Raw genomic sequence first — 25,598 nt, 5'->3', positions numbered from 1 at the left:
ACCGTCGGTTTGAGGAAGTGACTGACAGCTCCATTCATCCCGTGCGCGCTTTAATCTGCGCTGAGCAGCTGAATTCAATAATGAGCCATTTCGGCGCTGAACGACAAACACCGCTGAAAGTGGCAAAACCGCAATTATGTCATTGCGGCCTTCGTAATGGGATTGCGCGCTCGGATAAAAGATTCTAATTTTGTTGTCGCGTATTATGGCCGCGGTTCGGCGACGAGACGAACACCTGCGGTTCGCGCGCCGCGAGGTAGACGCGTGCGAACCTCTCCGTTCGCGCGCGCGGTTGCCTGCGTCCTGCCAACCGAGCCCCTTTACCCATCCACCGACCAATCCGAAGGCTGTGCTCGGTGCTGAGTCTAAAAACCGTAAAGAATTGAACAAAGCAATAGCAAAAGTCACGCTAGTAAAAAGTTTGCGAGCGATTATAACAGTGTATCCATCTACGCGTATCTTTAAACGCATGGCACGCGCCCTTAGTTGCTTCAAAACATCGATTTATTTTTTAAAGTAATCGCTACGCGTTTTGATAGTTTTGGCGCTTGCTTTTTAACGCGCCGGTTTCTGTCATATCAGGAGGTGCCATCGAATTAATTCTACTCACCGGGCGCAACAAATGCAAAGACTGCGTTTCCCCCCCCCAGCTGGAAGCCAAAGCGCGTTTGAAGCACCTCGTGGTTTTTACTCGTTTCTGTTTACCAATCGATCGATGGGTTACAGTCCGGAAGTGACGTCGCTCGACGTGACAAACGCAAACTCTACTCTGGAAGTCGCGCGTTAACGTGACGGCCGCGGCCTCCGAGATATTCTAAGCACACCCACGCTGCGTCCGCGCGCCCGCGTTTTATCGCCCATTCGCAGGACACCCCTGAATTGGTCCCGCGTGTGAAAAAAAAAAAAATGAAAAAATAAAAACACCTCCCCCTCCTCCCCGAAGAAATCCTCAAATCCGTCGGCTCTTTCTCCAGAGCTTCTGCGGAGCCCGGAGCAGATGCAAAAAAGAAAAACACGCCCGGTGCAGACAACGAGTAAATCGACTGCACGAGTCGTGAAAAGAGGGAAAGTTTGGGCTGCGCGGATCCGCGTTTGTTGCGTGGAATTACTTATACGTGGTTAAGCAGTGAAGCGCCTCCCAGTGCCTCGGTCACAGACCTTGAAACCCAGCGCATATATGCAGAATGCATTTTGGGTCGAGCGCGATCCTATAGCCGAGGAGGGTCCTGCCACTTGCCCACGGGGCCCCCTCCACCTCAGCCTTCCTCCCCTTCACCGCACGCCCGGAACATGCTCAGATATTCGGGCAGAAACTCGGTTCCGTCGCTGGGCTCTAATTTGACGTTTCGCCGGGAATAACCTCCCCGTTTCTGACAGGGAAGAACTTGCGCTCATTCCAGCCCGAGAGAAGCGAGCGAGCGAGCGCGCAAAACAGCCGAATCATTAGATGTTCGATCAAGCCACGAGCATGGGCGATGGGATCGCCGAGGACCGAAACCACTGTGGAGCCAATTCGTTGTGCCGCGAGCGCGGCAGAGACTCTAAAAGCCGGACGGAAGCGGGGAACCGGTCACCTGTGCAGAGTTCTACCGACACGCCGGGGACTTCGGCGTCCACGCCGACTTCGTCCAGCGAGGATGGACACGATAAACTTTTAGGAGTCGATCCGGACTATTGCCGAAGGATTCTCGTCAGAGGTGAGCAAGCCGATAACTACCGCAAATGCGCTGGAGATAAAAATAAAAAAATAAACATGACAAAATATTAGTGTTTTACTAATTTCACGCACTGATTGGCATTCAATAAAAGCAAAAAAATAATAATAATTTTAGACGAAAGTTTTTGCTTGCTTTATTTTTATTATTTATTTTTATTTTGCACGTGATTATTATAACATGCACACCTCACTATATTTACGATACTGATAATTATTTTTATATATATATATATATATATATATATATACAACAACCACTACTATTACACAAATGTACTAAACTCTAAACTAAACTCCTAATAGGCCAACACCGAATCGTGAAAAGATGCTCATTAAACGCACAAAAAAAACACATGTGAATTAAAACGAGTAGTTGCGATTTATACATACAAAACATTATATGGATGAATATATAAATAAAAAAAACGCTTTAGAGACGTGGCTTTTTATATAGTTTGCGGTTTGTGAAATGCATTTATTCCACGTTACAAACTGCTGATTTTTTTATTTTTATTTTTTGGTGTGCATCGTTAAATGTTGGCGTTTGAAAAAAGGACAAAGCAACGAAATACAAACATTACGCGTAATCGAAAGCGGTTCACTAAAAGATCTAAAAGCGTGGCCCACTACTAATCGCAGGTTGTTGTTTTTTAAACAAACACAAAAAAACCTCACAATCCTTATTATTTATTTGGCAGAACAGCCTTTATTCACGGTCTCTGCAAGCGCTTTTTTATAAAATTGAGGGAAGGGATTACTGTCACGACTAAAAGTACAAAAACAAGGTCCACGCGAATAACATTTTTAAAGTCATTATTTAAAAAATATGTTTTGATATTTCAGGGCACTTACGATCAGGAGGCGAGGCTGCGTGTATTTGACAATTGCAATTCACGTTGTTTGGATTTAAAGACGAGCCAAAATGTCTCCAAAATGCAAAATGACATTAATATATATAATAATACACGGATATCGTAGCACTTAATATATGACTGAATAGTTTGGACCACGCAACTGTAGCCATTTTTTACATTTTAAAATAACAGATCTGCATATGCTCATATACTACTATACGTTTCCAGCATAACTATTTTGTGCGTTTTATTTTGCTGCGACGCGTACAGTATTTCGCGCGCCCCAAAATGCACGGGCTTTTCACGAACGCCCTTCACGCGACGCGACGCGATAGTGGCGGGGAATAGGCGAGCTATATGTTTGGGCTGTGATTGGACGAGCTGCGGAGGATCTGAGCCCGCGATCCCCGGTGTCACTATTTGTTTTTAAAGCTGACGACTGAATTCGCCCGAGTCCTCGTGAGAACCGGGGTCACGGAGAGGTCAGCGGGTCTGCGTCGTAGGCCCGAGGCCTCGCGGTGATTAGAAACGACGGGGGAAAAAGCCATTAAAGCAAGGTTTGCCGTTAAAAACCTACCTCTTTATGTAAACGAATACCGTTAATAGTGTTGCGATATTGCGGTTAAACCAAGCGTGAGCGCGCGGCGCTCGGTTGCCAGGCAGACATTAAAATAGGCGGAGCTATAAATGTACAGAACGTCATGATAAATACTAATACTTTACCACATCATTTTTACACACGGAGCTAATTATAGCCACGCTAATAACACGTCAGTGTTACAGTTAGCATTTTTACAAAAGATTCAAGTGTAGCTATTCTTGTAGTCACAACCTGACAGATACGACTTTCAGTATCCAGTTTCGTAGGCCAGTTTAAAATAGTATAAATGTATTAATTTCTGTTTATTGTCCGTCCACAATACATTAGGAAGAATTGTGTGCGTAATACAAGTGCTACGTTGAAATTAATCAGCACTTTCAGCACAAAAACCCCCCAAAACCGCTTGAATATTTATTTTGAAAGTGGCAGGAAAATTAATTTAATCGATCAAAAATATTTGGGCGTTTAAAAAAATGCTACGTTTTAAACAACAAAGCATTTATTAAATTTGTTTGTCATGGTAACAGATTGCGTTTAACTTAACCTATCACAATGGCGTTTAACATTTATCACCATAGTTTTATGTTTTTTGATGTTGCGTGGCATCTCGTGGTACGGAAAAAGAAATGTTGCTGCTTTGTTGATAATTATGTTCATGTTGACCATTTTTTTTGAAGTGACTGCAAACGTGCTGCTTTCGATGAACACAAAAGTTAATGTCAGTTTTGTTTTCGTGATTTTAATCCAGCAAACAGACCAAAAGAGTGTTTCCTCTAAACACAGCTGAAGCAGATCTCACTACCAAGGAAGGACGCTGGAGTTATTTGCGATCTTATCCCGTGCACTGTATAGATTTCACATACTGTAATGGTGAAAGAAAATCTCGGTGGACACATTTTCAACGACTACCACTAAACTAGTAATTTGTAGACGTCGTTAGAAATCGTAAGCAACAGTCTACACGTCTTTTACATTGAGCTCAACCCATAGTCTCACATTATGGATGAAAAATGATGCAAAATCAAATAAAATACATACGCACTGCTATTGTCATATATCCGTATTTTTAAATATGCTATAACGCATGCATCGATCAGGTTTAATCCCGCTGATGATGTAAGAGAACTGACTCGTTTAAAGAAAAGACAAAAAGAAAGCAAACAAAGGTGAATCGTGTAACGCGTGTGTGTGCTGAACAGACGCCAAGGGCACTATCCGGGAGATCGTTCTGCCGAAAGGCCTGGACCTGGACCGGCCGAAGCGCACGCGGACCTCGTTCACGGCGGAGCAGCTCTACCGGCTCGAGCTCGAGTTCCAGAGATGTCAGTACGTGGTCGGGCGCGAGCGCACGGAGCTCGCCAGGCAGCTCAATCTCTCAGAAACTCAGGTACCAGACGCATTCATGATTGTTTGACGAGATTATAGTGAGCTGCGATTTTCAATGAGACGTTGCTTTTCAATGCGATATATATATATATATATATATATATATATATATATATATATATATATATATATATATATATATATATATATATATATAATTTATTTATTTATTTGTCTATCGTTTCGTTGCATGGTCGGTGTACTTATTATTATTATTTTTATTATTACACGTTTTGTAGAACTTTGTAAAATTCTATAGGTCACATTTCTGTTCGCAATTTGTTTGTGTGTCTTTAAAATTTATAAATGCCTCTTTTTGGGACGCTTTGACGACATCGTGGTCAGTTCTTCGATTTTTTTTAATTTTTATTTATTTATTTTTTTTTAAGCGTCTGATTTGTACTTCAGCGCTTCGTCAAAAACAACAGTTTGCGTTGTCTATTTTTACAGTGCGTTTAAAACACGCATCGACTGAGCCGTCTTTTGTAATACCGCCGTGTAGAAATGCGGCATTAAACCCGCTAAATGCTCTTTTAAAATAAACGCCTTTAACGCGAAGGTTCGAAATAAATCAATCAAACGATCGATGACCTGTTCCGTTTTAGAATTTGAAAATCGTTCTAAACGGGAAATAAGTTGGCTAAATGTAAATAAAACTATAAACAAACGAGACGGATGGATGGATAGAAGAATAAATAAAAGCATGTTTCGTAAAAGCAGTCAATGGTTGGTCAGATGGTATAAGCAAATATTTTTTACGTAACCAGTGTAACGTCAATTCGAGCGCTAGAGTCTCCAGTCTCCCTGCAAATGCTGCATGTCAGCCTCCATTGTTATAAACACAATACTCATAATTAGTATTCGCACAGTGGGCGTTAGTGGGAGGAGCGTTTCTTTATCCAGACGTGGCAAAAAACAACAAATAAAAAACGGCGGCCTATGAACTGCGCCTCCAGGTTTACTTCCTTTTTTTTCCCTTTTTAAAGTCGTCGGAATTAAACATGTTTTATTCGTTTGAAGGTCCGGCGCAGTTAAACGGTATCATCCAAGCGATTAAAAAATAATATCTGTAAAATTCAGACGACGAAACGACTAATCCGTTACTCGCGGATCCGCCTATTGGTCATCCAGCTCAGAGGCGTGTTTTCAGTAAACCGCGCCGAATCGTGTATTTCGTATTACGTGGACGTCCGCGATCGCTTCGGAGCTCAAAACATTCAATTTTGCTTTAACGCTGCATTTTGTTTTATAACGATGCGGTCATTTTAAAGCAATTTTAAGACATTACCCGCAGAGTGCACCGCTCTCAAAACGCTATGAAGTCGCTTCTGAAAAACTATGATTGGATGCAACGGCGTGGTTTGATCCAGGCGACGGTTTCATCACATTTCTGGCACGTGCAAGGGCTTATTAAAAGCCGTTTGCGATGTTTGCAGTTATTTTAAAACCTCGCGTTTATTTAATCCGATCCTAATAAAACATTGCTACCCCGTATACAAATTCGGGAATCGATGAAACGAGTTAATAAATGTATAATGCACCAGTCTTCGTTTCTTCCCGTTTTAGATGCGCATAGCGGCGTATAATGCGTATCCAAAAAAAAAAACATGAATGTAAATAATCTAAAGTTTGGTTTCAGATGAGAATGTGCCGCTAGGGGCGCTGTGCCGATTATAAATCGAATTGTAAAATGCGACGCTGTATTTTCATGCACGCATAGAATTTGAGAGGTCCATTAAAGGAGTGTAGCTTCTGACCAGAAAGAGCATACGTTTGACCCGCGTGACTTGTTATAGACCATCTAAAACTAAACTTTTTATTCGTTAAGATTTCATTTGCACTGCGGGACTATTCAAAATTAATTAGGCCATTAAATTGTGTTAAACGCAAGAGAATACGGTGAACGGTTAGATAAGCATTAGCTTAATCTAATCTCGACCATTAATAAAAAACGAATACTAAAAACTGAATAAACTTAAATCAATCGTGGACTCTGTGAGCTTTGCGGTGCGTTTTAGTGGCTGTGGAGAAAGCACACAGGCTATAGCAACAAAATGATTCTATGGACTAATTGTGAGCATGCATACTCGGATATGTTCAAGTTAATTACTAAAAGAAATGATGTGTGCTGGACTGAAGAACCCGTCGGTGTAAAATGGGTCTTAAAGCGTGTCAGATGTTTTAAGGCAGAACCAAGAAGCCTGTAAGAAATAAAGAGCCGGCAATCACCAGAAACAGAGCGAGGAAAAAAACTTAATATTACGCTTTTATCGAGTTTTAATTGAACTTTAAAATAAACAGCTTCGATAAATATATACAGCGTATTTGGTTTCTCTGCGATCATATCCCTCGTATGTATCTATAAAACTGAACCAATCGGTATAATATATATATATATATATATATATATATATATATATATATATATATATATATATATATATATATATATATATATATATAATATGGCTTTGGAGACAATAAATCACGCTCGATACAAAAAGCGTTTCCGTTTTCGCTTTAATGAAATAGCTTTTAGAATTTGCATATAAAACACAGATTGAGTGCTAATACTTATTCGTATTCATTTATGCTCATGCAAATGATCTATGCTTTCGTTTCGACATGTGCAAAATGCGACTGGAAAAGATTGGAATAGAATTTTTAGTTTATTCCACGGCAATATTTATGTAAATATATAGGCTATCTATTGATATAATTCATTCATATTACATGAAGCATATATATATATATATATATATATATATATATATATATATATATATATATATATATATATATATATATAATGTATATGTGTGTGTGTATATGTGTGTGTGTGTGGAACACACACATATACATATACATATAGATTGAGCTAAACTAACTCAATAGATAATCACGTGTCTGTAGAAATGAAATATTTTTAGAATTAATGCGCATTTTTATGCCATCTAAAGGTGTTTCTACGAGTACTATATTTTAAGACACCATTCAATCATTTATTCCAATATTATGCAGCTCTATCGAAATCCATTGAGTTTATCATACAGTACTGATGATTTATTATTGTGCTGATAAAAACGCTTCGGACTCGTTTTGTGTATCTGGTACTAGTCAGGAAACACACGTGGGTTAAACCGGGAAAAAAGAAACTAACTTCTCCCGTCTGGCGCGCGCACGCGACTTGTTGCGCCTCAGTTGCGGCATCGTTTGCATCGCCTATGAACTCCCTATTTCGGCATTTAACACGAGCAGATCTTTAACTTTTCACAGCCTTTGTGTTCGCACAAGATGCGCGTGAGGAGCTATGTCATGACAGACATAATAAAGCGTCAATGGTCAAAACACTCACATCTATCCAAAATAAACGAGCGGGGCTGTTTCTGATCGATTTGGTTCTAAATGGAATCAAGGACTTTTTCGCTTCTTTTTTTTTTTTTTTTTTTTTTGGCCGTTATTTCTTACGGTTTCAATTCGAAATGAATAATTAAGTGCAACATCTAAAACGCGGAATTGATTTCTTTGCCTCGTGAGGATTTAACGAGGATAAAGAAAGCGGTCGGTCTCGAGAAAGAAGAGAATGGAGCTTTAAATTATCTTCAAATTGGATCGAATGTGACGACAGGCACGAGATTGAGAGTTTTCTCCTTGAATTTCAGAAAAATAAACATGACGTTAATGAGAAGTAGCCATAACGAGGCAGATCTTTCTCACAATAATGCATTCGACAGACAAATAGACAAAGATAGATAGATAGATAGATAGATAGATAGATAGATAGATAGATAGACAGATATATATTAGACAGATATAGATATATAGATAGACAGATATATATTAGACAGATATAGATATATAGATAGATAGACAGATATATATATTAGACAGACAGATATAGATAGATAGATATATATTAGACAGATATAGATATATAGATAGATAGACAGATATATATTAGACAGATATAGATATATAGATAGATAGACAGATATATATTAGACAGATACAGATATATAGATAGATAGACATATAGATAGATAGATAGATAGATAGATAGACAGATATATATTAGACAGATATAGATATATAGATAGATAGACAGATATAGATAGATATATATATTAGACAGATAGATATATAGATAGATAGATATATATTAGACAGATATAGATATATAGATAGAGAGACAGATATATATTAGACAGATATAGATATATAGATAGATAGACAGATATATATTAGACAGATACAGATATATAGATAGATAGATAGATATAGATAGATAGAAAGATATATATTAGACAGATATAGATATATATAGATAGACAGATATATATAGATAGACAGATATAGATAGACAGATAGATAGATAGATAGATATATATATATTAGACAGAGATAGATATAGATAGATATATATTAGACAGATATAGATATATAGATAGATAGACAGATAGATATATATTAGACAGATATAGATATATAGATAGATAGACAGATATATATTAGACAGATATAGATATATAGATAGATAGACAGATATATATATATTAGACAGACAGATATAGATAGATATATATTTATATAGACAGACAGAGATAGACATATATTTATATAGATAGACAGATATAGATACATATAGATAGATAGATAGATAGATAGATAATCACTTATGGGTCCAATAATAGACTCTTGAGGAGTTTCTTCAACTTTTACTTTTAATAAACTGTATTTGAGTGTGCTGCATGAAGGTCACTCACATTGTGGCGTACAGCAGCTCAACCTTTCCCCTGCAGCTTCTCGGAGGACCAGCATAGTCTGTTGGAGAGCACACGCAGGGCGAAACGATTAGCCAAACGTATCAGTATTTACACCAATTCCCTGCTCGTTTGCATCAAAAAGGGAGTTTTTCCCTCAGACCCTGTCCCCAGCAGATGGCTCCCCGCTCCAGCGTAACACAGCAGGGATCCGGTGGGCACGGACCGTACGGGGCGTTCAGGCCCCCGCAAATTCACTGATCACAGAGCAGGTCTGACGTCCGCCGGGTATTCATCGTCTAAGATACTGCTGTCAATTTAAATACCGAGCCTCCGGTTCAACAGCTAACCTTATTTCAATTGCGCTTCGATGGCTTGGCGTCACTGAATGAGAGCCTGCAAAATAGAGGCCTGCGGAAAAATAAATTGAAGAACAAGAACGGCGGCTTCAAGCGCAAGGAAATAAACAGCGCTTTTGTTTCCTCGTGTTTATTAAAGTGAGAGCTTTTTATTAGCCGAGCGAGTGGCGGTTCACCTCGGCGTTTCTCTGTTTGAGCGCGACGAGCCTCTTCTGTCGGCGTGACCTTAGCGCGCACCAACAGAACGAGGGGTCCGACTTCGACCTGGACCCTTGGATGAAAGGCGGCGGTCAGATTACGGTTTGCGAGGTTCTCGCCGCGAGTTTCAGGCCGCGGATACGTTCGATCGGATAAATATTTGGGTTTTGGGGTGAGGCCGTCGCCCAAACAAAGCTGGCAAGCGGCAAATCTGGATACGCAGGTGCTCGCGGCGATAAAAAGCAGCTTTAATAGAATTAAATTGGCAGTTTCTGAAAGCCTTGAGCGTGTCGGTGTGCGCAATCTTTTCATCAATACAGCCAGCGAAGCACGGACGGGATCTCAAACACACACACACACACACACACACACACACAGCCTTGCGTGAATGACACGGGAAGAGCATTTTGGCATTTGTATTTCGTTAGAGCTGATCTTTCGCTCCTGGGCCCTCCGTGCCTCCCTTTACCTTTGAATTGAAGTTTAGTTCTATTTTGCGTCCCGTTTCACATTCTTGAAAATAAAAGTTCTTTATCGGTGTCCGTGGCTCTTGCCGTAACACAAAAACGGTTCTTATTATGCATTGATGTGAAAACCGACCCCTAATAGAAGATTTATTTTCGATAATGCGTATTTGCGGTAATGTTGCGGGTCGTAAAACATCCTGTTTCTTCTAGAAATACGTTAGTTTATTGACGGTTGGGGAGATGTTGCCTTCCGTCTTCTTTACTGGTTTTGTCTTGAGTTTTTTTTTGTTTCTTTGTCTTTCTACACACGAACGGAGGGACACTAACTTGCCGCACATGAAATTATTTTGCATGTTGTTTCAAAATGCTTCCGTCGTGAGTTCAACTTTAACTCTTTCGGGCCTTTTGTGCTTTTCCCCGTAAGGTTTACAGTAATGCTCTGGGTACGAAATCCCCCCGTGCTGCATTAATTAAAGCGGCATGACTTCAGCGCCGTCCGCGGCCTTTCTCAACGGGTTTGTGTTAATTAAGCAGGGCCTTGAAATTTTTTGTTTCTTCCGTCTTTTTAAATAAAACGCCATCAGTCAAGGACAGAGAGACTCGTGGTTGACACGCGTGAAATGATTATGCTTGGTTTTAAAACGGGAAGGCATTGTTTGGCGAAGAATGGCCGGCGCCAATCGGCATAATGTGGCTTCTTTTTATTTTCTGTTTACGCGGCCGAGGCGTAATTACCTTAACCGTGCAGCCAATTCGGAGAATGCATTTGCGTTTGATCTTATTAAAAACTCCCGAGAACGTATAGATGAACGTTTACGAACTGAATGTGGCTTTTATTTGTCTGAATTTCACGCGTCTAAATGTAGCAACTGGTGGCTCTGCTGTGCGGTCTTTATCCCCAAGATGTGGTTTGATTAACGCATTGTGCCATTCTTGTGTTGCTTTCGGCCCATTTGCGAGAAAGCCATGGATTTGATGGAAGCCATGAATAAATAAGTACGTTTTTAGAAGGAAAAACATCATTATATTTGACAGACAGATGTGCTGCTCGCGGATAGTCATGTATTGCTGCACTGAGCTGGCGCCCTATCGAACGCTTTCGTTGTTCATTGTTCTCTAACACACCCAGACAGCATGTAAAGTAACGTAACGTCTGGCGCAAACAGAAGACACGAGCTCTAGAAGAGACAAAGAAAGAAAGGTAGCGTTTTAGACGATCTGAGCACTTGGACGTGAATGGGCCGTGATAGCGGACGGCGTTATTAGGTCAGCTTCATTTTCGCTTTGCAGCTAATTTGCTGCATGCGAGAAAACAACTTTAGACGCAGGAAGTACGAGTCGGGACGATGACCAGCACGCGCTGGTCAGGCCTCAGAGGAGCGGAAAAGTTGATGAGATTGACTGGCGCTGTTTGCATGTAAGTCTGCGGTTTGTCATTCGTCAGCCAGATTGTAATACAATTATCTGATAGGATCAGAGAGAACAGAAAACTACGACACTTAACCCCGCGTTAACCCCAGATCTGGAAAATGACTTTTCTAAAACGCGTTACAAAATAGAGATGAATTCTGAAAGATGATCAAATTTACAGTCCCCCTTACATAAGTTTTTTTTTTTTGCCTTTTATTAATATAACAATATTACTATATGTGCATAAGAAAGTATAGCATTTAAATGTAATTTAATTAAATATATAATTAATTACAATATTATAATTAATTTATATTATATATACTCATTATATTCATAACGAAGCACGTTGTAAATGTATATAAATTAATAACAATACTATTAGCAAAACAACATAATATATACAAAAATTATATATAATATAAAATATAAGAATGTTAATAAAACGGTTTCAGGCATAGATTTAGATGTACTTTATAAAACAAAAAAACAAAGTATGTTGTAAATGTACATGAAATTTTAAATGTGTATAATTTAATAAAAATATTAGTAAACAAAATTGTTAAAAATTATTTATATTTAAAAATTTTATTTTTATTTATATATATAAATAAAATTTATATATATAAATAAAATTTAATCACTATTTTAATAGAAATATACATTTTACTATTTTTATACATAATTTAAAATATAAGAATGTTAATATAACAAGGCATAGTTTTAGATGCACTGAAAGTCATTTAACAAAAAAAAACTAATAATATATAGCAATATTATTATATTAATATTACAATGTGTATATATATGTTTTAAATGTGCTTTTGATGGTCGACCACTAGAGGTGCTGTGGTTCAGCAGGGATGCCTTTTAATCCAATGGGAGGACACAGTTTCTCGGTATCTGCCCACACACTGTAAGCCTAATTGGCCGATCACATATGCACAAGGGCCACGTCATCCAGTAGTGCTGGGGGAAGGGAACTAATAATAGTCCAAATGCTTTTGCTGTTAGGAGGATTATAGAGCCCTATCTACCAGCCATCGGTAAGACAGGGTTGACCGTTGGCTGAACCTGCGCAAACATGTGCTTCGGTAAAACTAGGAACAAGGGTCAGGGTATGAGGGAAAAGTGGGAAAACAGGTGTGACTGGGTAGGATGATCAGGTAAGCGGTATAGAAAGAAGTTAATTTTTATTGGCATATGCATGAACAGCACAAGCACGTTCAAGACAAACCATATGTTGTGGCATGTGCGCCAAGAGAGTTTCTAAAGACATCAACTCAGGCCTCGGCTAAATCAAAAATCCCTCAGTAAAGATGCATGAGATTATTGACCTACAAGCTCTTTAAAGAAGAGAGGTCACAGAGGGGTCACCGAATAACCAGAATGCTTCATCGAGCTCCACAGCGTTATCACATGTGTGGGTTTAAGAGGGCAGCCGGCGGGCAGTATAACTTCTGATCTCACTCTTCTCTACATTCAGATTTGTTTTTTCACTCGCGTTCAGCATTGTGAAAGTTTGAGATATCTATCCATCGGCCGTCCGACATTCTGCCACCTATTCATCCATCCATTCACCGCCGCTGAGGGCAGTCGTGGTTTAATGGATGTAGAGTCAGACCTGTCACCTGAAGGTTATGGGTTCGAGTCTCAGGTCCGGCAGGGATTGTAGGTAGGGGAGTGAATAACCAGTAAGCTCTCTCCACCTTCAGTACCACGACTGAGGTGAGACCCTTGAGCAACACAAAGTGTGTGTGAGTGTGTGTGCGTACTTTGGATGGGTTAAATGCAGAGCACGAATTCCAAGTATGGGTCACCATACCTTGCCAAAAGTCTCTAGTTTCTATCACCCGTCTGTCTATATTTCTATCAACTGTTCTATCCATCCATCCATCGTTGTATCATTTCTAATCCATGCATCTTTTTGCATCCATCCATCATTCATATATCCATTGTTCTATCGTCTATCCATCCATCTATTTAGCTATCTATAGCGTCCAGACAGACTGTCGAGTGAACACCCAGTTCGTCTCGACGAAATTGACTCCAGAAAGTAGAAATTTAGGTGAAAATAAATGCACGTTTTAAATGCATCAGTTTATGTACAAACAAACACTCGCTTTATGAACGAGCCCCATTAAACATCGAAAGCAACCTCATTTTTGTACCCCGACTACAGCCTATGACATCTTCGCCGTCATTCGTAACTACGTTCACAGAACAACGACACAAACGGAGAAGATCATGGTGGAGAATGCAGGAGCTCCAATTAAAGCAGCACTGATACCGTTTTAGTGGGACAGCAAAAGTATCCGATGAGTTGATGCACCGGAGTTCGTTCTGCACCAGTGCATTGTGCCGATTCCGAGTTCGCTAAAAAACGAGAGCGGAGTGGATTGGGATGCCGCGGGCCAAGGAGCAAATCCAGGTCATGCAGATCCTGCATTTAGTAATCTCTGCCCCAGCGGTGAACCCTCGATCTCATTAAAGAGGATTTCATCCCAATAGTGTAGATGTACGATAGAAGAGATTGCTTTCGTCTTGTCTCTCCTCTACTCCCGCATTTTCATTTTTTTCCCTCCTTGTACTTTCCGTAAAGTCGAAGTATGACGGAGTTCGGTAATCTAAAATAGCAAGCTCCGCCCACTATAGGGTCTGCGTGAGAATATACATTAAAACGTCATTATTTGAGCAGTTTAAACATAAATATATTGAGCGTGTAAACGCATCATTTGCATACTATCGCACACGTACTGTTTATGAACACGTCATCAGCATGCTAGCGTAAGCTTTGAAGGGATCACTCCACAATCTCATTATCCTCACACTAATGGCCACGTCGGGTCCATGATCTCAGCGTTACAGACCTCAGCTCGCAAAACTGTTTGAATCAGGTTTTTACTCGGCGGTTAGTGTCTTACTGTGTTACGACGGAAATTCATTTCCGGAAGCGTAAGAGCTGCTGTCGTCATGGAGATCATCGCCAGATAAACAATACAGGCCTGCTGGGGTCCTACTTTCTTAAAGACTCCTGATGAAGCTGAGCTGAAGTTGAGTTCTGCACAGGAAAAAAAATTGTATTGTGAAATACTATTACAATAAAAAAAGCAAAGCTCAATTTTAAACATCATTACTCCAGTTTTCAGCTTCATCACGTAATTCGGTTCAATATTAATTGCTAAAAGTGGTTGTACTGATTACTATTTGTCTAATACCACTAAGCGTAGTATCACCAGGGCCTTTAGTTTCAACAAGTGGTTTATGGTTGTACTTCAACCCCTTTTTAAAATCCAAGTCAGGTCCTAATGGAAAAAGGGACGTTTTTCTGGCAACACTTGCTAACTGTGTCTTTTCCCTCCATAAATTCTCCAACATTTGCTGCTTATTGGTTAGGAAGGTAGTTGTTAGGTTTAGGACTAGGTTAGGATTAGGGTTGTAGAATAAGGCATTAATGTATGCTTAATTAGCACGAGAAATGACAGAAATTCTTGTAATATGCATATATCACACTGCAAAAATGATTTTCTGATGATTCGTCTTGTTTCCAGCCAAAATATCTAAAGATTTAAACAGAAACAAGATTATTTTGTTCACCCCATTGGCAGATTATTTTGCTTGTTTTTTTCTGAAAACAAGACGATCATTTGATATTTTGGCTGCAAAAACTCTTGGCTAGAAAAGCAGTTTTTCGCAGTGAAGTGAAACCATAAAATAAAGTGTTTTTCTCAGAAAATATCCTTTTTCATTGTAAGACATGTAACAGAAGTAAAATGCCGCAAATATATACACTGAGCTGAAACACATTGGAGAGTTTTTCAATTTCTTTTATACGCAGCATCTGATAATAAAGACTTTTTAATCTGAAAGAGTTCCACGGTCATCCTAAAGTTTTCTTTGACGGGCTGCAAATTTTGTTTCACACTGCCATAAATGTCCAATACTGCACAGATGACACATCATTAAAATCCCTCCAGCTATTGTTCCGTATGTCCTTTTATCTAAAAGCAAAAGAAAAAAAAGCTAAAATCCTTTTTTTCCTTGCGCATGGACATATCCACATACATAGAAAAGCGTCAAAAGTGTCTCCTAGAGCAGACAAGTGTGAAGTGCTCCGCTCAATGGGTTCTGAACCTCAATCATCCCATGTTCTCCGGCCCTAAACATTAAGAGCGAGAAAATGAGTGTGAATGTGCATTTCTGAGAGCTGACGATGTGTTGATGCGTCCGCGTGTGTGTACAGTTGAAAATGGCGGCATCTACTCCTTTATGGTCCCCAGGGTGGGACAAAGCGGCAGGTGACAGGTAAAAACCCGGTCAGGAAGAAATGCATTTTTCATAGGCCCGATTTTCTCTCCGTTTATGAGAAGAGCTTGATCTCGACCCGTCGTCGACCCCGGAATACACTCAAGCAGCGCTGTATCAATTAAACATGCAGGACAAGGACATGCAGAGTACAGTGCACTTTTTAACCCGAGGTCAGCAGAGCTTTGACTCGAGTTCAGCGCACTTTTAAACATGCTTCATTGATCGTTGCTTATCAGGAAGCCGTACGGAGAAGTCTCCTATTTGTATCAGTGTTGCTGAACAAGTGTACCCTGTTTCTGTGGTAATCAGTGGTGCTTGCTGAGACCCGTTTTTTCCAAACACCCAACCCAAAAATTGCACACCCACTGCTATAGACGGCTTTCATAATTGCTTAATTTGGCAATGTTCCAGTTTTTTAATGTGAAGCTGCTACAGTAAAAACCTGTTAAATGGTTAACGGTAAATTCCTGTAAAATTTACAGGGAAAACTGCAGAAAACTGCTCCAGAACTCCTTGCATTAAAATCATCATAGCCGCTTTTCCATTATCGGGCCAAGCGGTTCTAAGAACTGTCAGGTACGGTTCCAGTTGTGTTTCCACTTGAGCCTAGAACGGTGTGGCACGAGTACAAACCGTTCTAGGCCCGGAAATCCCGGCACGGTAACACGACTGTGCATGACGTCGTCACTCAAGATCTGTCACTTGTCTGCTGCCTGGCTGCTAGTTTCTCTGTAGTTTTCGAGCAAGCCCAAATTAGCAATAAAATTTAAATACATTTCTCGTATGTAAATATTTGTGTTACCACGGCAACGACTGACGCATTTGAATTGAATCAGTGGAAAACTAAACCGTAACTGTACCGACCGGCTTGGATCAGTGCCGAATAAATCGGTTCTTCAAATAAAGGCTTGCGTTTCTTCTAGTTTTTTTTTATCAGTTATGTTTATTAGGGTTGCATGTTACATTTTGTTACAGTAACGTTTACATGTTTAGCGTTTGTGTGATTGACGCAGATCACCTTCTATATATGTTCATATTTAAAAGCTGCTTGTAATGGGCTTTGCTTCATCACATGACTTTCCCATCACCACCTGGTTATCGGTGAATTTAAAAAGTACAAAACACATTTCAGTGATTTAATAGGTTGGTATATTAACTTTATATCGGTTCATGAAATTACGGTATTTGTGCTGTACTATTTGTACTGTAAATTTAACTTAAAACTAAAAACATAACTGTATTTTTTACGGTAAAATTCCAGCAACCACAGACAGCTACCAGTTTTTCACTATAAATTTTACAAAATTGATCACATCCACCTTAGTTTTTAACTTTAAAGCAGACAAGACTGATTTTTATTTATTTGTAACATGATTGCATGAGTTTTCTTGTGTAATTTGTTTCCAGTTATATTACCTGTATTAAAACATTTTAATTGCATTTTATGTAACATTTATTATGTTATTCTATTGTTCAACTGTATTATCATTTCACCATTTACTGCACTCTGTTATTCTTCTAGTAATAGTTTGCTTCAATATTTTTGCTAAAACCCAGAAATTAATTGCATTTTAGCACTTGTGGTTTTTAAGTTAAATGCTTGAAATGAAAGGTATTGAGCTCTCAAGTTCAAAATGTATTCACGTTTTATTTTATACCCCACTTTGGGCATTAATATGTACATTTAAGGTACTAATTAGCAACTCCACTCAGAAAAAGGGCACAAAAGCTGTCACTAGGGCCGTACCCTTTCAAAAGGTACTAACATGTATCTTGAAGATGCACCTTTTTAGGGGTAAATAAGGTACAAAAGTGCATTTTGTACCTTTGAAGGTTATTGTCCCAGTGACCTCTTTTGTACTTTTTTCTGAGAGTGTACCTACAGAGTTCGTCAGGCACATTAAACATCAGATCAAACTGGCAAATTGATCTACTCATTAGTCGGCTCATACAGCCTTGTTGTGTTTAAAATTGTACTCTTTCAAATTATTCAAATCAAACCTTTGGGATTTAAAAAAAAAAAAAGACTGAAAGAGTAGAAACCTCAAGGATGGTGATGTTGAAGACCAGGATGTAGTTTGCTTGTAGCCTAAATTTAGCTTTCTACTGATCGATTTAGGATACAATTTGTGCTCCTTTGTGAAGATTATCACGTGCAAGAATCGCAAACCTCTGTTAGACACGGAGCTTATTTTCTGAAATGCTCTAAAAGCTAATGGAAAATCTCATTGGCTTTTTGTTGAGGAAACCCGGGTGAAGCTAATGAATCACGCTGCACTAATCTTTTCCACACTTGTCTATCAGGTTGGCTTACGTGTTTCGCTCTCGTTTGGCAGGTGAAAGTGTGGTTTCAAAACCGCCGCACCAAACAGAAGAAGGACCAGACCAAGGACACGGACAAACGGTCGTCGTCCACTTCCGAATCGCTCGCCACGTGCAACATCCTGCGGCTGCTCGAACAGGGCCGTCTTCTGTCTGTGCCTGCACCTCCGCCCAACCCCCTGCTGGCTCACTCGCACGCGGGCAACGGCTCGCTCCTGGGCAGCCCGTCCGTGTCCACTTCCTCCGGGGTCAGCAGCAGCACCACGCCTCCCGGGGCGGCAGCGGGCCGGGCGTTTGGACTGTCGCTGTCCTCTTTGGGCGGCACCCCGCCCTCGCCGCGCCTCGGGGTCCCACCCCCCTCCCTATGCTTTACCATGCCTCTCCTGGGCAGCGCCCATCACGAACTGCCAGCGGGATACGTGTGCGGATCCTCAGCGTTTGAGCCCTACATGAGGATAGAGAGGAAGGACGGAGAGCTAAACGGGAAGAAGACGGTTTCCTAAGAACCTTCCCAACTGACTGGTACCTTCCCCCTTCTACCTGTCTCAGGGGTCTCACCTGTGCCGTGAACAACCGGAAGGTTTGCAAACTAACAGAAAGAGATTGAAAGACGGCCTCTCTTGCGCTAGTGCCTACAACCAAAGCGAGGCCGGTCGGACTCCATCGTTCCAGTGGAGGTGAGCGTTTGGGACGAAGCCTGTAATTAAGCATCGCTGTGTTCGGTGAATTTCGTCGTCCACAGGTTTCCTTCCATTTTTGCATTACTTGTGTGGTGAGGAACTTATTCTTTGTGAACGACGGAAACGCTGTAAATGTAATTGTAACTGTAAAAGGCTAAATCATTTTGCGAGTTGGGTGTTAAAAAAAAAAAAAAACTAGAAAAATTATGAAAAAATGGTCAACATTGTGGTGCGTTTTTATGCTGCTCTAAATTAATTGACGTTGGGGAGCTTCGTGTCGATGTAAATGTGAGTCTGTGTGAAAGTATAAGAATGAGAGAATTAGGCGAGTGAATACGTACAGTAACTGTAAGAAGGCACTGACGACTTTTGTGGCATTTGTTCTGCACTGGACCTTGGTACTAATTAGAAATCAACAAACAGAATAACTATTCACATAGTAGTGATGCCACATTGAATCTGAGCATGTGGGAAAATAAAAATGCAAATTGCAAAATAATAGCATCGAAAAGTGCTCATCAAATGCGTTACAAACGTGTCACAATGCACAACTCTTTACTTTGTAAACTCATTCATCAATTAATAGCGATGCCCTCATAGGCTCAACAACAATATAAGGCGGTTTCCAGGTTATTAGCATCATTGATCTATCAAGGTTTTCATTAACTTCACATCTCAGAAAACTGGTTAAAGCTGCTGCGTGAGTGTTTCTAATGAAACCGCTGAGGGAGCGATGGCAGATGTCTCTCTTCTGACTAATGTAATCTGTCTAACTTTTTCCTCTTTTGAAAAGTCATAGAATCGCTAGGCTATTCAAATGAGAACACAAAAATATTATTAATTGTAGCTTCCATTCACGACTACAGAAATTCACCTACAGTGACTTCCACTCCTGAGAACCCCGGAAATGTGAAAACGGTCCACTGTCCCTAATTAACATGCTTCCTCGTGTCTGAGAGTTGCTTCCAAATTAAAGCCAAGGGCTATTTCTTGACTTCCAAGATGAACAACCTTTCAGTCATTCTACACTTGGTTTCGTTCTTTGCGATCTTAAACGATCTTTATTCCTGACTGAAGTTTACATGCACCAATGCAGTACTATAGGTTTGGAGACTGAAACAAAACCAAAATGCACACTTTCAAAAAAAAAGTAGAAGGATTCCTTTAAAGGACAAGTCATTTTTGTTTTGTCTGACCACCCCAATATATGCCCTTCGTCCTCCCCGTCAGTCTTATCAGAGCCGTTGGGTCAGTTTGGTGCTCTTGCATGTGATATTTATGACTTCAGATTTACAAGCCACAATTAATAATTTTTTCATTACCTCGATTCAGAAGCACTTTACGTTAATGGATTTTCTTAGTCTTCTTCGCTCAAAACCTACCATGCATATCAGTAAGAACAGCATGCATCGTTTGTTTTAATTTCCCCTCCCAAAAAAAGTTTGTGTTTTGTTTAAAAACAGCCGAATACATTTATTTCAACTACTTCTAAACAGATTAAATGAAGTCATGCACCAAAGCTATGCTAACCCATGCAGACTCATGCAATACTTTCATATTTAAAAGATTATTAAAGTCAAAGCAATCTTATTCACACTGGGATGAAATCTGACAGAAAACTTGTTTTGAGTGCTGGAAGTCATTTATTTTTTCCTACGTGCAACAAATTAGATTCGGGGTCAAAAAGTAGATGTATACGTGCTGAGTGAAAATGTTACCATCTGGTTAAGTTGACATCTGTTTTGTCTGATGTTTTATTTTGCATTAAAGCACGTGAAGTGCTTTTTTGCTTTGCTCCCAAGTAAAAAGACTTTTGCACTTGTTTGTTTGGCTCTCAAGGAGCGCTCACAGAGACGGCCGTTTCAGTCGCTGCTGAGTGTCTGTCCTTACAATTTTTTTTTAAGTGTTATTTTGCATACTTACTTAAAGTATGTCACCCCTAAAAACAAAAAGGTTCATGACTTCCGGTCACTTGATATGGTTGTCAGTCTGAATGCCCTTTAATGTGAATAGGCATTTTCAGTGTCTAGTCAATAAACTACATGTGCAGGCTAATTTCTCCCACGGAATAAACCAATATTAAAACTTAATTCTCACAATGAAGACATTTTTGATTCCTCAAAATTAAAGTTTACATCTCCTAATTCACCAATACGTACAGAAATGTGTGTTCATGTCGCAATTCTACCTTTTTTCTGACTCATTTTCGTCTCTTAATGTTGAGGTAATTGATACATTAATTGTGAGATGCAAAATTATGAGATAAGAATTCAAAAAGTTTAAATGAGAAGTATTTCCATTCCTTTATAACACTGTGCTTTCATTGTTTCTCCATTTCTGTCTTCTGACAGTATTCTAGGCTGGACAGGTGAAGAAATAAGTTGTCATACACTCACCCTTCTGACTTTTTCAGAATCATCTGTGGAACACAAAAGAGAAACATTAACGAATGACTTGTACTGTATACTATATTCCACATCTTCTAAAAGTCATATCGAGTCATACGATAAATAAGCTTCAAAGCTCCGGTCCCTCTTCAATGTACTTGCACGGAAAGAGCAAGTATGTTTTTGAAACAATAAGTGAGAATGAATTGAGGGAGTGAATGATGAACATGTTGAACTGCTTCTTCAAGCCGAGCTGTAAGTGGCTTCAGGCTTCTGAGCTGCTCTTCCGTTGCTTTCTGAGAAAGGAGCGAACATGCATCTAGTATTTGATTGGACTGTAACTTGTGCAAACGGATTCACGTCGCGGCGGCGGTGTCGAACACAGTTCTTTTCTATAAGATTGGTGTATAATTCACTGCAGCATCATTTAGCCTGAAGCTCTGAGACAGACGCTAGCGCATGCGGTCGAGGCTTACGAGACAAAAGCACATTAGCACGCGACACGCATTTTCTTCTGAAACCGTTTCCGAAAAGAACGATGGTGTGCTGTTTATTTTGTTAACGCGATTACCAAGCGGAGAAACCGTAGGGGGAACTGTGAATCTGAAAAAAGCAGCAGAGATGTAGATGAAGAGATTACACTTCGATAAGTTCTTTACCATCACTACAAAATACAAAACTCATTTACCCCTTTAATTACGAACCATATGCCTGAAATATGTTTTCATGGTTGAACAAGTGAAGACAGTATATATAAATGACATTGCCACAGATTTGATGATTGTAAAATGTGGTTTGAGTTTCCTGTGATTGTGTGGAGAGATTTTCTTTTTTCTCACTTTCATATTTTCTTCCGTTGTTGAAGGGTCAGTGCTCTTGTTCTGGCACAAAGATTATATGTTAGGAAGCCATACGCTTTTTTTTTTTGGCAGTACAGCATTTGTGTGACCGTGTCAGAAAACGAAAAATAATGCTAATAAAAAAATAAAAAAAAATCCATAATGGCACCAGCTTCTTACAATTAAGAAAACACTTAACAGTATGTAAATATATGAGTCTTTGCACAGTATTTTCATGTTGTATTATGTGATCTTACAGAAAAAAAATGAATGAAAAAATATAAATGCTTTACAATTCTTTGTCTTATTAACTATTTGCACTTATTTAAAAAAAGTTTGTGTTCTGTGGCAAAAGAGCCTTTCTCATGGTTTGGCTAAAAAGCCAAGATATTGTACAATATGTACATGTGTTTTTATTCATATGCATATAAATATATGTCTATGTAATTTGCCTACTTTTTGTGTCATTTCTGACTCCACAGTCGTTGCTAAATACATCTCTCTCTCTCTCTCTCTCTCTCTCTCTCTCTCCACAAACATAATATATATATATATATATATATATATATATATATATATATATATACAAATTATTAAATAACATAAGTCATTAAACAATGCTGTTCAGGTTTCAAAGCAGCATTATGCCAATATTTCTACTGTTCTGAATATTTATTATATCAGTTTAGGCTGATCAGTTATTATGTTGTTCTTTCTTAAAGCCTCCAGCTCTTTTCTCCAGACGAGGGGCCAGCACGGTTATTTTTTTAACAAATGGTGGACAAGCGGACACAATATGTTTAACCACATGTTTAGTCCCCTCGATCTCCTCCCTGCGCTGCTCTCCCTTTCAGAGTCTCGCCTGGACAATCAACTCCGGGGTGCCAATTAAAATGATTGGCGTCTTTTCTTCATGGGAGTGGACGGATGGAGGGAACGGGGGCTGGATGGGTGGCCTGGTGGTTTTAGTGTAGGTAAAAAAAAAAAAATTGATTGGCCGAGGAACTCAAGTGATAGGAACAGCATTCAAGATGAACTTGTTTGGTTTGAGGATTTAGATTTTTACATTGGGATCAGTGTAAAGCATTAAGTGGGGACTCGACACAGAACCAAAACCAAAACATTTCAATATAAAGAAGCTGAATAAGCAGCAGCATTTAGATTTAGGCATTGTCTCGTATTTTCAAGTCAATTTGTTTTGCTAAATATGCATGAATAAAAGTTAAAATAATATTTTCGAACTATTTGAGTCTTCACAAGTGGTTAAAATAAAAATTAAGAACCACGACTGCTTCCAAAATGTATAATAAATCAGCATAATAAATTGATTTCTAAATAATCATGTGCCACTGGGGACTGGAGTAATGATGCTGAAAATTCAGCTCTGATCACATTGATAAATTACATTTATTAAAAGTACATTAAAATATGTCATATTTCACAACATCACTCTTTTTTTCTGTATCTTTGAGCAAATTAATGCAGACTTGATGAACGGCAAACTTTCCTAACACTTTATTTTAAGGTGTCCTTGTTACATATTCTTACTGTTATAATAACAGTTAATCATGCATAATTAAGTAACCCAATCCTTACATTAACCATAAAGTAAGTACATGCAATTAATATTACTCGGTACTTCAATCTATAAATACACTGTAACAAGAACACCCTTTTTTAGAAAACAATGAAAACATTACTGATACCAAACTTTTAAATGAAAGTATATACGCACTAGTTATAATAATTGACATAATAATAATAAAAATAACATAATATATAGGTTAAATTAAATTTACTACAATACATGAATTATTTATTGTATGCATATCGTCTAGTTGAATGTTATTGCAGTAAATTACTTAAAAAAAAAAAAACTATAACTGTTACTCTATAGTACAATGTTTAATTCAAGGTAAGTTTCAGCAAACCGGTTAAAACATTTAAGCAGCTTTTATTCAAATTAGTGATATTTCTTAGCGCGTTGTATCGACGCAAACTACTTCAAGCTGAAATCGTTCCTCAAAAACATGTTGCTTCAGCTCTCGAATCTCATTCTCCATTCTGCATATCAAACCGAAGAAGCCACGTCCATTCACAGCAGCATTTTTCTACAGCAAACAGCTTTGAAATGACACAAAGGCGATTCAATGACAAAATCCTCATTTCTTTGGCTGAACGACCCCTTTAAGAATACGGCATAACGCTGCAGGACTTTTGAAGCCAGAACGTTTCAAAGAAAAATAAAAGAGAACATAAAACTTTGTATTTATCCGCACTCAATAGTACGGCTTGGCAACAATTCAAACGCCACCTTGACAAAAAAAAAGAGCCCCATTAAAGCAACTCTGTCCATCAGCAACTGCAATATTTTCCTTTTCAGTGTAAAAGCCGTTTTGGCCTTCACGCCTTTAACCACGCATCGCTGTACTGCCGCCACCCTCCCTCTTCCTGTGCCATTCTTTTCTCTAGCGCTCGCTCCCTCCCGCCCTCTCTGCCCGCCCGCGCTCCCTAGACCCTGTTCAGTGACCCTGCAGGAGGTTTCGTCACTAATTAGGGTCGCTAATTGGGGGGCAACGGGGCCGGGGTCCTCTCCACACCTGCACCAGTCATGTGACCCGTGGAGAGGTGCGCGGGGTCAGAGGTCACGGGGAGGGGGGCGCGGATCAGCTGTGAAGGTTTTGGATTAGCGAGAGGAGGGAGCGCTATAAGGGTTAATTACAGGAAGACCCGGGGCCCGGCTGGCTCAGCAGAGCCTCCTAGCATGAGCCGATTTTTTCAGCTCAGGAAAGATGAAGGCTGCTTGTTTTGACAGACTTTGCGCGAGTGGCCGACCCCGCCATGAAAGAACGATAGCGCATTCCACAGAACGAGAGGAGGAGGAGGAGGATGGCATGCAACGAAGGAGAGAATGATCAGACGATCCCTCCAACAAACCCTTAACCCGAAGAATTAAACTTCGGGACATGGCTTGCTTCGTCGGTACGTGAATGAAAGCGCACATCGTGTGCTCGGTTGTGAAAAGGTTTGCTGTTGCGTTTCCAAGCAATCTGAAATGTGGTGTTCAGATAGTGGATAATAAAAAAGAGCAATAAACACATGTAGAAACTAGAACAGACAGCATCTGGTGTCGGGCTTGACGCACCTTAGCAACTCTGAAATAGGGATAGGCGCTATCTTATCATTTGCGATATATCGTTAAAAATTTCCCCCATGATAAGAATTATTACTATATATATATATAAATAACGATGCAGCCTAGTTGTTGCCATATTTCTGTGTGCAACCATGTGGAGCGAAACTGAGGATC

General features: G+C 39.5%; 1 protein-coding gene across 1 annotated transcript; it reads left to right on the top strand.

Moving 5' to 3' along the window:
- Positions 1–170: 170 nt before the first annotated feature.
- vax2 (ventral anterior homeobox 2) lies at positions 171–22,669 on the top strand. The gene is made up of 3 exons (XM_043243764.1): positions 171–1,697; positions 4,372–4,559; positions 18,397–22,669. Exons 1-3 carry the CDS (start codon positions 1,448–1,450, stop codon positions 18,883–18,885), a joined length of 927 nt encoding a protein of 308 aa, XP_043099699.1. The 5' UTR covers positions 171–1,447; the 3' UTR covers positions 18,886–22,669.
- Positions 22,670–25,598: the final 2,929 nt, after the last annotated feature.

Source organism: Puntigrus tetrazona, chromosome 7 (assembly GCF_018831695.1).
Source record: "Puntigrus tetrazona isolate hp1 chromosome 7, ASM1883169v1, whole genome shotgun sequence".
Taxonomy (NCBI): domain Eukaryota; kingdom Metazoa; phylum Chordata; class Actinopteri; order Cypriniformes; family Cyprinidae; genus Puntigrus; species Puntigrus tetrazona.
This window is presented reverse-complemented; position numbering and strand designations above follow the sequence as displayed.

Bases quoted from the DNA above. Each gene is read 5' to 3' on its own strand.
- vax2 (XM_043243764.1), top strand. From the start codon at position 1,448: ATGTTCGATCAAGCCACGAGCATGGGCGATGGGATCGCCGAGGACCGA. The intron at 1,698-4,371 runs GTGAGCAAGCCG...TGTGCTGAACAG, and splicing joins CCGAAGGATTCTCGTCAGAG to ACGCCAAGGGCACTATCCGG. The intron at 4,560-18,396 runs GTACCAGACGCA...CTCGTTTGGCAG, and splicing joins TCAATCTCTCAGAAACTCAG to GTGAAAGTGTGGTTTCAAAA.